Here is a 13,350-nt window from a genome sequence, read left to right as displayed (position 1 = left end):
GTCTGCGACTCGCCAGCGTGCGCTACTAGTATTAAGGCAGCTATAATAGTACTTGCGGGCACGCACTGGAAGAAGTCACGGATGCTTGACAGATTCGTTGTCGTGATACCTGTACAGCGGCGACCTCGGCTGCATGTCTCCTTGCACATGAATGATGAATTAGTGGGTCATATCCTCACACGCCGAGAAAGTATGAAGCTGTGATTGTTACTGGCCTCAGGGATAGTACAACTCGCGGGGTTGTCGAGCGCTCAATGAAGGCCGTCGTGACTGTTGCGCTTTATTGCAAGGTAGATCAGCCAGTCCAATGATATGTGCTACATCACCAACCAATCGATAGCTCCGTACGTCTTGGGTAACTCGATGAAGGGCTCAGGACTGAAATGAGTCCCAAAATACAATGCCGGGCCGTCTGCGCCAGAGGTCGCCCCAGACGACTGAAATCGGGGGGAACGGCCGGCTGACACAAGGCCGTGTGCCACATACTGTGATGTTCTTCCGCCCCAGTGGATCCTTCCTATTGAGGCCGTATTGCAATGGAAACAAGGAGCGGCGTCAGACAGCAGCGTGTAGCGGCGCGACTGACGGGGCTGTGCACACGAGTATCCAGCATGGAGGCGCACAGCGGCCCGGTCCTTGCTCTCGACCGTTTTGGTGGGGTTGCTGTCGGGTAGATGACCGTTGAACCGTCCGTTTTACGGCCTAGGCTTGCCCGTTTTGCCAGCAAATTGTACAAGCACATACCCTGGTCCGTATCCTCGCTACTGCTTGCACGAGACTCGCTGCCGCGTGCCGTCTGCAGGAAGGTGTTCTTGAGGCAGCTGACCAGAACGGCGTGCAGTGGCCGTGCTTGTGGTCTGCCAGCCGGTAGAGGTGGATTTGTTTTTCCCCATATCGAGTCGGTCTGTGCAATCACAGTCAGTTCATCACATTCATCAAGGTAAATCAAGTATATGAGAGTAACTGGTGGGACGTACAGGCAGGCGCATCGCATCCTGCGACGGAATGGCTGCATGAAGACACATGCACCGGAGGACTAGCTTTGTCAAACTACGAACTCGCAGGTATTGATGAGGCGCTAACTGGATTGATGAGTCGACGAATAGTTACGGTGGAGGGCATCGCGGATCTGTCAAATGCCTTGGTGGTTTTGATAGTAGCGGGAGGCGCCCACTCTGACCGGAGGCTGTGTAAATTCGACACTCACACAAGATTGAATTATCTGGGCTTCTATCCGTATGACTCGAGTCGAGAGGCGTAGCCGGCTCCGCACTTGACAGCTATTCCGACGAGCTACCGCAAGAATCGCTGTGCATCCTAAGAGTTTGTTAGTAAGCACCAACCAACTCAGCGAGTCAAGCCAAAAGACGCACCTCAGACCGCTGAGCAATGCATATGTGCCGGCAAATTCCTCATCATCACCACATATGCACGTATGTGTGTGCCGATTAGATGGGCCACTCTTGTGTACTGAGTCACGGGCAAATTTTGCCGAAGGACCGGGCTTTCTCCACTGCTCGGACCCACTACTACAACGTCGAGGTGCGCTGCGTACTGCGCGCCGCGGATCGTCGGTTCTCGAGGATTTGCACCGCAGCGTACTCGCACCACTACATTGCCGCAGTTATCCTTCGAGCACGCCTCTGTAGATGTCCGAGTCGCGCTTACGCATCAAGCGCAAATTCTGTCGGACGGGCGTTCGAGTCGTATAGAACCTTCGGGGAACTCAACGGAAACTGATAGTCGTCATCAAAAGACACGACCGCAGAAACCAACTACTCGTGTAGCCCACTTTGTGTCCGCTCATTTTTGACCCACAAGAGGAATTCATAGCCAATTCGCCGAGCTGCCGCGTGTTTAGCCCACCCACCACCGTCCCTACCTATTGGCATGGTGATAGACAAAGAGCCGTGCCTTGTCTGACCCCGTCTATAGGTCACGGTGAATTTCGAAGAACGAGAACGCACAGTGCGCCCAGGACACGGTATTTCAATTAGGAACCTGGGGATAAGAAGTCTCCATTCCATGGAGAGAAGTCTGTGGTTACAAAACAGAGGGTCAGGGTCATGGACCACCATCGTGGTGATACACGCTGCCAAAGACATGGTGACAAGAGCAGGGACTTACGAGGACCATGATACTATCTACTCTCGGTGATCTCACGGCGGTGCAACCAAACCGGCGGATAACGTTGGAGACGGCGAGGCGAGTCTTCGGGAGCCGTGAATATCGTATGCAAGGACTCATCTGCTTGTACACACTATGCCGAGCATAGTCGTTGACGCCACGGTCCTGTCATCATCGGCAGGACGGAGCACCAGCGAAAGGCATCGGTCGATTGTGCAGACAATGTACCCCAAGCCTGGTACGAAAATTAGAAATGCGCAGATACTCGTTTGGAAGGAATAGACGAACCGCTTGCTTTGAAGTTTGATCATGAGTATCGGTGTGCGCAGTAACACAGCATGCACCGGTCCAAAAATAGCGCGCCTGGCGCTGATCGGACGCGTTCTGTGGTTCGTGTGCAGCCCCATTGCAATGTCACTATTTGGAGGCTAGCCTGCTGGGGAGCGTGTACATGTCAGCGTGAAGCACTCCACGTATGCATCTACGCTCACCGGTCTGCGAGCTGCATGCAGAAGGCCGCGGTGCAGTGAGGAGATGTCGTTGACAGGTGATGGGATCAGGACTCGGTGACGCATCCCATCTGCTGACGGGGTGATGCTGACTTGGCCGACAACGCGGGTTCTTCGTCGAGTCAGAGCTGCCTCGGGACCTGCTCGGGACTGCGGAAGGCACGGGCCCGACGACACAGACGGGTGACGGCGCAGCGCTGGGCGTCGTCGACGCGCGAGCTCGCGCGGTGGCGGGCGATGGGCGCGGGGGTGTGATTGGCTGGGGCGGCCAGCGGCTACGGCGTCCGTGAGAGGGGCAGGGCCCCTGCCGTATATGGGAACTGCAGCGCCCCGGGCAGGAGAAGCCGGGCGACAAGGGGTGGGAACACGGTGAGATGTGCGGCATGGTACGTGTCCTGCCGCCCCGTTGCGCAGCACCCTTTTCTGTCTCCTCCACGACATATCCTCCCTCCCTCATCTCCCTTTCAACCAGCACCTTCCAGAGTACATAACGCCTCCGCAGCCGCAGAACAATGCCCGACACACACTTTCCTCAGTACTACGCCCCAGCTGCGCCGCTGCAGTACACAGCGACTGCTAAGGGTCAGCAGGAGGACAATACCGCCTACGCCATCGACGAGGTCGACTACTCCAAACAGAACTTCGATTTCTTCCACTTCGGTCCTGGGGCTACGGGTATCGTCGCGCCCCACCCCGACCAGTTCGAGTCCGAGCTCGACTCGTCACTTGCCGCGTTCGACGCCGAGCTCAGTCTCCTCCCCATCGAAACAACTGGAGACATCTTCTCCTTCCTGCGCTCCGACACTCCCACTTGCGGCCCTCCTTCGACCTTCACCGTCTCGTCCGAGTCGGTGTCAGGTTATGACTCGGGCTACGCCGACTCTCTCTCAGCATACAGTTTCAACGCGCAGTCTCCCACGCCCAACTATCCCGCGAGCAACTACTCGTACACCCAGGAGCTCGACATGGATTTCAAGCGCATGGGTCTTCCCGGCTCTGCCGCGCCGGCTCAAGATGAGCGCAAGTTCACGAGCGCTTCGCCCAGCGCAAGTATCCGCAGCTCGCCTAAGAGCATGCCCATCGCGCGCTACTCTCCGCAGAACTTCTCCCCGCGCGGGAGCTTCTCCGACTATGAGCCCGCCCAGCCGCAGCACGCCCGCATGGCTAGCTCTGCGGCTTCGGACTACTACCCGCAAGCGCAGGTCAGCAAGTCGTTTAACTACGGAGGCGTGTCCCAGCAGACCGTGTCACCGTCGAACGTTTCGCCGTCTGTGCCCGGCGTGCCCACCATCCCCATGCTCAACAGTGCCCCCATGGCCAGGAAGATGGACGAGATGTCGCAGGACTCGAAGAAGAAGTACCAGTGCCCGTCGTGCCCTCGAGGTATGTCTCGTGTACATGCTATGTTGTTGTTGTGAGTTGTTATTAACCATGACGGGCCAGCCTTCGCCAGGGCCTACAACCTCAAGACGCACATCCAGACCCACGACCCCAACCGTGCTAAGCCATACATCTGCCATCACAAGTCGTGTGGCAGGTCGTTCAGTCGTAAGCACGACCTGACTCGCCACCTCGTCTCCATACATCGCTCGGACGCTATGCCGGCGTCGTCGACGTCTATTGGTGTTGGCAAGGGACCCCGAGGCTGGTGCGACAACTGCGGCAAAGGTTGGGTCGGCAAGGACAAGGACTGCGAGTGCGAGTGCGACGAGAAGTAGACGATGGCTGTTCACTATGCTCCTACCCTCCTATGGTTTGCGTGCGTTACTGTTCCTCCGTTCTTCATGTCAAGGTGCTTATGCGTTGGTGACAGTTCGAGCAACACTCGCGTCCGTCCGAATGGTGTCCAGCGTGTCGTCGGTCTATCGTGGTCGTCTTCGACCGACGTGCTCTACACTGTGACGACGTTATACATGCGTCGGTCGGTGTTCTGCCCATGTCCCTTCCGCCCATGTTACCTCTTATCACCTCTTACCTACTGTCTACGTTGACATGCGCGTGTTCTGTGCTAGCTGTGGATGAAGGTTCTCGTATGTCGTGGTACCTGTTCTGCGTGTGAATGATCGGCCTACGTCTCATCCTGCTCGGCTGTGTTGTGTAGATATGTTCTGCCCTGACTATTTATGTGCGGCTGCGTAATGATTGCTTCTAAATGTATGTACTGCATGATATGCTATTATTTTGCCTCCACTGCGTCGTCATGAAGGCATCACAAGCGGAGGCTAAACATGGTTCAGCCCGAGCGCGCAGGGATGGGGCTGAGCGAAATGAGCGTGCGCTGACTGGCTGACGAGCCCCGACCCTTGCCTGAACGGGCAGGCGGTGCGTCAACGGTGACGTTTGCACCAACGGCGGCGTCGAGCTGGTCCTCATCCACCTCTCTGACAAACGGCCACCTATGATCACGACCGCCGTCTCCCCGCCGGCCTATTATATAATGGCGGCCTCCACTGTCCAGGACACCCAACTGCCATTCCTCGCCCGCCATGGCCAGTGCAATCTCCGGCGCCGCAAAGCAGATGCTCTCCTCCGTCACCGACACCGCAAAGGTCGCCGATCTCCAAAGCGACACCATCGACCCCAACGACAAGCCCAACAAGGGTCTCACCACTGACTACGGCATTTATGTCTCCGATACCGACAATTGGTGAGCGTGCCCACGCGTCTTCTCTCCGTGACACGCTTGTGGCTGAGACGCACGCGCAGGCTAAAAGCCCAGAATGGCACGCATGTCGGGCCCTCGCTCCTCGAGGACCAGATCGCGCGCGAGAAAATCCATCGCTTCGACCACGAGCGCATTCCGGAGCGTGTCGTGCACGCCCGAGGCACTGGCGCGCACGGCTACTTCAAGGTCTACGACGACCGCGCGACGAAGTACACCAGCGCCGGCGTACTCACCGACCCGTCGCGCACAACCCCCATCTTTGTCCGCTTCTCTACCGTCCAGGGCTCGCGCGGATCTGCGGTGAGTCGCATTCGGCGACGCATATAGTCATTCGGTGTGCTGACTTGACGTCATAGGACACTGTCCGCGACGTCCGTGGCTTCGCGACCAAGTTCTATACGCAGGAGGGGGTTTGGGATATTGTCGGCAACAACATACCTGTCTTCTTCATCCAGGATGCTATCAAGTTTCCCGACTTCGTCCATGCTGTCAAGCCTGAACCCCACAATGAGGTGCCTCAAGGCCAGAGCGCTCACAACAACTTCTGGGACTTCGTTGGTTTACAGCCTGAATGTACGTCCCCTCCGTGTGCCTGGCTATCCAGAGTCGTTGACTTCGCTTGCACAGCCGCTCACATGGTGTTGTGGGCTATGTCCGACCGTGGTATTCCCAGGTCGTTCCGTATGATGCAAGGCTTCGGTGTCAATACCTACACCCTCATCAACGAGAAGCGCGAGACATTCTTCGTCAAGTTCCACTGGATTCCAGAGCTCGGCGTCCATAGCTTTATCTGGGATGAGGCTCTGAAGGTCTGCGGTCAGGATCCTGGTATGTCTTTCTACTTCCCGTAGCCAGTACGGACTACTTATCAGCTCCTGTTCAGACTTCCACCGTAAGGATCTCGAAGACGCTATTAAGTCCGGTGCCTACCCCAAGTGGAAGTTCGGCATTCAGGTTATCCCCGAGGCGAACGAGCACGACTTCGACTTCGATATCCTCGATGCAACCAAGGTCTGGCCTGAGGAACTCGTCCCTCTCGAGATCATCGGCGAGATGGTGCTCAACAAGACCGTCGACGAGTTCTTCCCGGAGACCGAGCAGGTCGCCTTCTGCACTTCACATATCGTCCCGGGTATCGGCTTCTCCGACGACCCTCTCCTTCAGGGCCGCAACTTCTCGTATTTCGACACGCAGATCTCCCGTCTCGGCGTGAACTGGGAAGAGCTGCCGATCAATCGCCCTGTGTGCCCTGTCATGAACCACAACCGCGATGGCGCCATGCGTCACAAGATCACCAAGGGCCAGGTCAACTACTGGCCCAACCGCCTGGGTGTCGGTGCCCCCGTGCCCACGAACCAAGGCGGCTACGCTGAGTGAGTAATCCTCGTCGTTAGTACTCACCGGGAACGATATTAACATCGCATCTAGCGTTGCGACAAAGATCCAGGGTATCAAGCAGCGTGCGCGCGCTCCGAAGTTCCAGGAGCATTTCAACCAGGCCCAACTCTTCTACAACTCGCTTGCGCCGCATGAGAAGCAGCACCTGATCAACGCGATGTCGTTCGAGCTCTCGCACTGCGACGACCCGGTTGTTTTCGAGACCTACACCAAGCTCGCTGCCAACATCGACTTCGAGCTCGCGAAGCAGGTCGCCATCAACGTCGGCGGAGTTGTCCCCGACAGTCCCGCGCGCCCCAACCACGGCAAGGCGACTCCAACGCTCAGCCAGCTGTACTACGCGCCGAAGGAGCCCACGATCGTCTCACGCCGCATCGCCATCCTCGTCGCGGACGGCTTCAATCTCGCGGAAGTCGAGGCCCTGCGCGCAGCGTTTAAGGTCGGTCAGGCGACGACTTGGATCATTGGCCCGCGTCGTGGGTGGATCTACCCTGCTGGCCAGGTCGCCGGCAAGGGTACTGGCGTGTGGGCAGACCACCACTACGAGGGCCAGCGCAGCACGCTGTTCGACGCGTTCGTCATTCCGAGCGGTGCCGAGCACGCGCAGAAGCTCGCTCAAAATGGGCGCTGCATCCACTGGGTTCGCGAGGCGTTCGGTCACCTCAAGCCTATTGGTGCTATCGGCGAGGGTAAGTCGTCTTCTTGACGTCCTCGTGGAATCACATTGACTGACGCTTCTTCAGGCGTCGCATTCTTGCGCGAGGCTGTACAGCTTCCGGGCGTGTCGTTCACGTCGGACCTGTCGAGCGACTCGGTGGTGAACTCGTATGACGTGGTTACCGCCGGCAAGTACGACGTGGGCTCCGTCGCCGCGGATACGCTCAAGATTGCCCAAAGTGAGAAGGGCTTCGTGTCCAATTTCGCCTATGCAATCAGCAAGCACCGCTGCTGGGACCGTGAATCGGACGGTCTCGCGGCGAAGATCGCTTTCTGAGGCTTGTCGCTGTGCTTGTCCTAGCATGGGGTGCCGGCATGACGACTCGGAGGGGAGATCGCAAATGCAAAAGTAATATGTACGATTTACTAGCGAAGGACTCCGTAGCATGTAGAGCTGTATGTATAACGCATGTATTGTCAATGTTGTATCATAATGTTAGTGTGCTTTCATGCTTCTCAACTTCCTGAGTAATGCACACATGACCGTTCAATGAGGACGACTGTGAGCGCTAACCATCATATTGCCCGCCTAGCTCAATCGGATAGAGCGTCAGACTCTTACAATGTCTGTAGGCAGGCAATCTGAAGGCTGCGAGTTCGACCCTCGCGGTGGGCTAATAGTTTTATGTTGCTACATACTCACGGCGAGTTCAGATGTTGCACGGATCAAAGCAAATGGCCATGAGGTGGCAGGCACTGTTGAATATGAACGTTTGAACGTCCACTGCTACAATGGGTGATAGGATAATGCAAAGATACAGTATGTTACGACAGCCTGGATACAACATCGATGCAGAAGTCTTAGACAGCATGAACCAAGAGCGAACAGAAGCAGCAACGCAAAGATATCAAACACCACATCTATGTACGACTTTGTTCTGCCAACGTAGAGAAAGATCATCAGCGAGCCGCCTAGGAGAGCAAGCTGAGAAATACCTACTTGACCTGAAAACCGGATGACCTCGCGTTTCTCCAACACAAACAGCGTTCGTTCCAATGCATGGCTGGAATAGCCCTGTTGTGTGACGAACTCACGCACGAGACTTTGGTAGCTGGTGCTCCAGCCTATGGGCAACCGCCGGCGGATCTCCTTCTCGATCCTGTTCATTTCCTCGTTCAACTCCCCTCGGGAAAGCCCGTCAGCAGAGCCTGCGGAGACGGCGTCCATGGTCGAACACTTGAAGAGCCGGATGGCTTCCTCGACGTGGTGGTTGCGTACTACGGGTGAAAGTGTAAGCTTAGCGAGGGATTCGGAGATACGAATGATGGCCTCGAGTTGTCTGCAGTCGATGTCAGCGAAGGTGGTGAGCAGCACCTCAAGCCGTGACAAACCGAATAGTGATCGGGATGGAGCTACGCTCGTCGTTATCTTGCTCGACTTGTTGCACTTGCTTTCGCAGAGATACGAAATGACTACTGAGCATCTCTTGTGCCTCAGAAGAAAGCCGTGGTGCGCATTTCCTACCAAGATATGAAGTTTAGTAGTGGGTCTATTCGCATTCGCGGAGTGGCGTACGCTTTACAGTATGCGATATACCGCTTCATCTTGTCGATGTCGATCTCACCGATCGCCTCACCATTCTCGTCGGCATTCTCGTTTGGTCGGTTCATGTGAATGTTCATGACGTGCTTCGCTATCATCTGCAGATGTGCTCATGAGGAAGAGGCAAGTGGTAGACTCTACGAAGCGACGAACCCGATCGCGCTGCTCGTTGTGCTCGTCCTTAACGATGAAGATCATATCGAACCGCGACAAGATAGTTGTTTGGAAGTCAATGTTCTGCAACAGAGTCAGCCCTCGTCTGTGGATTGGTTCGAACACGCATACCTCGCCTGGACTCCGACCTTCGTCATAACGACCCCAAACCGGGTTCGCGGCAGCCAATACACTCGTCCTCGAGTTGAGTACGGTGGTTATACCCGCCTTGGCGATGGAGATAGTTTGTTGCTCCATAGCTTCGTGAATGGCTACACGGTCTTCATCTCGCATCTTATCAAACTCGTCTATGCAGACGACCCCAGTGTCGGCCAGAACCATCGCGCCACCTTCCAGGTAAAATTCACGCTGAGAAGAGTCCCATCAGTAGGGGAATAGATACAAGAAGGCCTGTGACTCACCGAGACAGAATCGCGCTGTACAGAGGCCGTCAGACCAGCCGCACTGGAACCTTTGCCAGACGTATAGACTGCTATTGGTGCAACCTAGCACGATCGTCAGACCGAGTAGTATGGTATGCGAGGAGTAAGCATACCTTCTCAACGAATTTGAGCAACTGACTCTTGGCAGTACCAGGATCACCAAGCAAAAGCACATTTATATCGCCTCGTAACCGCATGCCGTCTGGTAGGACCTTCTTGGATCCACCGAAAAGCAAGCACGTAATCGCTTTTTTAATGTCTGTGGAACACTGATGTCAGCAAGCCGAATCCAATGTCACATCAGCGAGCATACCGAGGCTGCCGAAAATGCTCGGCGCAACACTTTTGGCGAATCGCTCGTAGAACCCGTCGCTCCGAGCCATCTCACCGAAGTCTTCCTCTTCCTCAGGCGAGAATTGCAAGCCAAACGGATTCGCACCACTCGATCCAGAAGCTGCAGGAGAGGAGACTTCCAAGTGAACGAGCCGAAGGTAAGGATTCCGTAGGGCAGCTGCACCGCCGTTTTTCTACAGCCAAACGGTCAGAGAAAGTGCGCGCGACCCAATCACGTCGCTCACCGACTTGGCTGACTGGAAGGTCGAGTAGATACCAGTTGCAATGACGCGCGAGCCAGGCACCACTTGTCCGGTAAGATATCTGTCCGCAGAAAGCAACATATGCCGGGGAAGCTCTCCAACAGGGACCATGTCAGGCGCCTCCTGCAGCTTCAATGTCTGGTGGTCTGAGAATGTGGACTTTGAGTGGATGATGAGGTACGGATCCATGGGGCAGTCTTTCTCCTGCCCTTCGATCCGAGCTGCGTCACAGACTCGCGGAAGGCCCCTGTCCGAGCCTCCTCCCAGGCCTCCTAGGCCACTCGGCGGATAGATGTTCTTTGCGGTGCGACACGCGCGACATTGCAGGTGGAGCTTTGTCGCTCGCGCAGAGAGAACGGAGGCGGAAATGACGATGCCGGGGATACGGACGAGCTTGTTCATGGTGTTCGCAGAAAGGTCGCGGAATTGCTGAAGGTTAAGACCAGACTTCGTCAGGATCTGAATGTTCTGAATGGCTTGTGTGGCGACGTCGTTACTTGGACCTTGCCCGTTGGCTGCGAGAGGGAAGAGGATCGTGCGCGCAGCCTTTGTGGCAGCAGTCTCAAACTGTGGCGTTGTCAGTGTCTGAGGGGCGGCAAATACAACGGAAGACGTACCAGAGGGAGAATCTCAGCAGGCCTGTCTTGAATAGCATGGGCAAGTTCGTCGTTATAAAGACCAATATGGCGGAGGTCAACCTCCAACTGATACTGCTTGAGAAGCAGATTGGCGCGAAGCTTATCCCTGACACAAAGTCGGCCCACGTATCGAATAATTACCGGGACACAGGGAGACACACCTGTAGATGAAGTCACCGCCGACGCGGTACTGAAGCAGGAAGTCGAGAAGCAGCTTCTCTGTCTGGGAGGGTGAGTCTGGACCAGTGGGCTCCGGCACATCGTGAACAGAAACAGAGAAAACGCGGTCTGCGTCAAATCCTGACATCTTGAAGGGAGCGAAGGCGTGTTTGAGTGAATGCAGGAGCCAGTGCAAGACGCGACGCTCTCCAGAGGGTCGCGTTCAATACCGTAGTTTAGGGCAGGCAAAGACGTGTCACATACAGTTACCAGGCCATCATCTATGAGCGCTCAAGAACAACTAGTCCTGTTTAGCTCAGCTGGTAGAGCGCGTCACTAGTATCGGGTTTCCAAGTCCGTGGTTTCCCACGGTCACGTGATGACGAGGTCAGTCGTTCAAATCGGCTAACAGGAATCCTTTATATTGTTTATGGTCTTTCCGACGCCCCAGGACATCTGTTGGTCTATCCGAGGGTGCTTTTGCATTGCGGAAGCTCACGAAAGTCATCGCAAAGGAATCGGACGAGGGTGACATGCAGTGGTGTTTTAGCGCCCGCATGACTGGTGGCGCATATCGCCGCCACGCCTTGTGAGCCACCCGCATACAAATAAGCGCCCTATATTCTGTCGTTGTCCTTGCAGTCGTTCGCCACTCTCACAACATCGACCAGCTTTGAGTGAACATGAGCGCGATGGAAACCGACGAGCTGCCTGTTGTGCTTCCGTCAAGCACGGCATCAGGACTCTCAATAGCTTTGTACGAGTCAACATCTAGTCTGCCAGTGTTCGGAGACTGATGTCTCTGCAGGCACCCACTGCCCATTCTGAACATCTCTGAACACCTTACGCGTCTCAAACTCCAGACCAGATCGAACAGTCCTTTCGGTAGGTCGTCGATGAGGCCTCTATGGGCGCCCCAGACGTGACGAGAGCCTGGCAGTCATTGGCGCACTATTGGGCACGCAGAATGGGCGAGATGTCGAGATCGTGAATACATTTGAGCTCGCCTTGGCAGACGGTGGCGCCACTGTCGACCAGAACTTCTTGCTGGATCGCAAAGAACAGTGTGAGGCAGTGATCCTTCAATTCGTCCGCTGAGTATGCTCACGCGTCACGCAGACAAGCAAGTCTTTCCCTCCCTCGAGTTTATAGGATGGTACACCGTCGCTCCACGACCGACGGCACAGCACATTGCCCTGCATGAACAGGTGAGTGACACAGACCACCCGCCATGATCGCGTTAAACATCAATTTCCCCATACGCATAGTTCTTGCCCTACAGCGCGACGCCGCTCCTCCTCATCCTTCAGCCTTCCACCGTTTTTGCTGCATCCCCTGACTTGACTGCCCAATCGCTACCGCTCAAAGCTTACGAGCCGACAATAGAAATTCGTGACCGCAAGTCGCGTTCTGTGTTCATCGAAGCACCGTTCTCCGTCGAGACGGGCGAAGCGGAACGGATTGCTGTAGATTGGACTGCTAAGGGTGGGGAGGGCGACAACAGCTGTGAGTCGTGACTCCAGGAGCTACCACGGCTATGAACAACGAACACCTATTTCCAGTGCATTCGCATTTAAGTTCACAGCGTGCTGCCGTGAAAATGTTGCACGACAGAATTGTGCTATTGGTCAAGTACGTCTCCGACATCTTGGCAGGTGCGTCCAGACGGTTATCCGTATTGACACCCCAGATTTGACTTTGCGCCTGCTGACAGGGCAAGCGATCAAAGATCACTCGACGCTTCGCGCTCTTTCGGCTCTTGTCGCCTCGTTGCCTGCAAGCGACCACAAAGGGTTCCGGGAGGAGTTTGATACTGTACGTGGCTTTTTCGCGTTCATGCACAATCATTTCTGATGACTCTCGCAACGTTTCCTAGGAATACGAGGACGTCCAGCTCACGGCATACCTCTCCGCGCTGACCAAATCCGCTAGTCTACTGAATGATGTGCGTCTCGTTATCGCTCATCTTGCGTCCACACTGACTAACCACGGGGCGCCCGCATAGCTGGTGGACAAGCACGTTGTGCTTACTGCCACACGCGAAGAGCGGCACGCTGGGCCAGGCGGCCCACGGCGTCGCGGCATGCCCGGTATGGGGATGATGGGCATGGGCATGGACAGGCTTTCCGACTGGCGGAGCTTCCATTAAGATCCTTACGAGGGCCGGCAGGATCTGGACTCCGGAACTGCAGTTGTTCCTTGCTGTGCTATTCGCTGCGCTGTTGTATCAGTATGTGTCCCCCCAATCTACTTACGCCGTGTGACGGATCGACGTCCGTGAACGCTCTCCTCAAGGCAGCCTCCTGGTAGCCGGGCGGTAAGCGACTACTTTCAGTCGTAAGAGGGGTTGCCGCCAGCACAATTCATTCAGCAGCTCTCCAATCTCGGAGTATGTACTGTTT

General features: G+C 55.8%; 4 protein-coding genes and 2 non-coding genes across 6 annotated transcripts; 5 read left to right on the top strand and 1 right to left on the bottom strand.

Annotated features, from left to right (window-relative positions):
* Nucleotides 1–2,949: 2,949 nt before the first annotated feature.
* Nucleotides 2,950–4,826, top strand: B0H18DRAFT_970479 (uncharacterized protein). The gene is made up of 2 exons (XM_048043715.1): nucleotides 2,950–4,019; nucleotides 4,080–4,826. The coding sequence occupies exons 1-2, from the start codon at nucleotides 3,149–3,151 to the stop codon at nucleotides 4,352–4,354; spliced, it is 1,146 nt and encodes a 381-aa protein (XP_047900504.1). The 5' UTR covers nucleotides 2,950–3,148; the 3' UTR covers nucleotides 4,355–4,826.
* Nucleotides 4,827–5,038: 212 nt separating this feature from the next.
* B0H18DRAFT_970476 (catalase) lies at nucleotides 5,039–7,880 on the top strand. Its single transcript, XM_048043714.1, has 7 exons — nucleotides 5,039–5,283; nucleotides 5,343–5,601; nucleotides 5,658–5,874; nucleotides 5,929–6,129; nucleotides 6,185–6,674; nucleotides 6,730–7,388; nucleotides 7,443–7,880. The coding sequence occupies exons 1-7, from the start codon at nucleotides 5,123–5,125 to the stop codon at nucleotides 7,691–7,693; spliced, it is 2,238 nt and encodes a 745-aa protein (XP_047900503.1). The 5' UTR covers nucleotides 5,039–5,122; the 3' UTR covers nucleotides 7,694–7,880.
* A 59-nt stretch (nucleotides 7,881–7,939) lies between these two features.
* On the top strand, nucleotides 7,940–8,032 carry B0H18DRAFT_t13. The gene has a single exon. It is a non-coding gene; the product is annotated as a tRNA-Lys (tRNA).
* B0H18DRAFT_970470 (MCM2/3/5 family-domain-containing protein) lies at nucleotides 7,945–11,133 on the bottom strand. The gene is made up of 12 exons (XM_048043713.1): nucleotides 10,951–11,133; nucleotides 10,769–10,895; nucleotides 10,134–10,718; nucleotides 9,869–10,082; nucleotides 9,669–9,814; nucleotides 9,535–9,618; nucleotides 9,245–9,481; nucleotides 9,113–9,196; nucleotides 8,933–9,057; nucleotides 8,749–8,877; nucleotides 8,357–8,696; nucleotides 7,945–8,294 (listed from the first exon to the last, which is right to left on the bottom strand). Exons 1-12 carry the CDS (start codon nucleotides 11,094–11,096, stop codon nucleotides 8,265–8,267), a joined length of 2,247 nt encoding a protein of 748 aa, XP_047900502.1. The 5' UTR covers nucleotides 11,097–11,133; the 3' UTR covers nucleotides 7,945–8,264.
* A 120-nt stretch (nucleotides 11,134–11,253) lies between these two features.
* On the top strand, nucleotides 11,254–11,363 carry B0H18DRAFT_t14. The gene has a single exon. It is a non-coding gene; the product is annotated as a tRNA-Thr (tRNA).
* Nucleotides 11,364–11,549: 186 nt separating this feature from the next.
* On the top strand, nucleotides 11,550–13,218 carry B0H18DRAFT_970468 (COP9 signalosome subunit 6). The gene is made up of 9 exons (XM_048043712.1): nucleotides 11,550–11,705; nucleotides 11,757–11,833; nucleotides 11,889–12,014; nucleotides 12,068–12,156; nucleotides 12,217–12,454; nucleotides 12,511–12,603; nucleotides 12,663–12,763; nucleotides 12,825–12,893; nucleotides 12,954–13,218. The coding sequence occupies exons 1-9, from the start codon at nucleotides 11,632–11,634 to the stop codon at nucleotides 13,095–13,097; spliced, it is 1,011 nt and encodes a 336-aa protein (XP_047900501.1). The 5' UTR covers nucleotides 11,550–11,631; the 3' UTR covers nucleotides 13,098–13,218.
* The last annotated feature ends 132 nt before the right edge of the window (nucleotides 13,219–13,350 follow it).

The sequence above is a fragment of the Fomitopsis serialis genome (assembly GCF_022376445.1).
Source record: "Fomitopsis serialis strain Sig1Antser10 chromosome Unknown B0H18scaffold_2, whole genome shotgun sequence".
Taxonomy (NCBI): Eukaryota; Fungi; Basidiomycota; class Agaricomycetes; order Polyporales; family Fomitopsidaceae; genus Fomitopsis; species Fomitopsis serialis.
The sequence above is the reverse complement of the archived record's forward strand: the minus strand, read 5'-3'. Positions and strand labels throughout refer to the sequence as shown.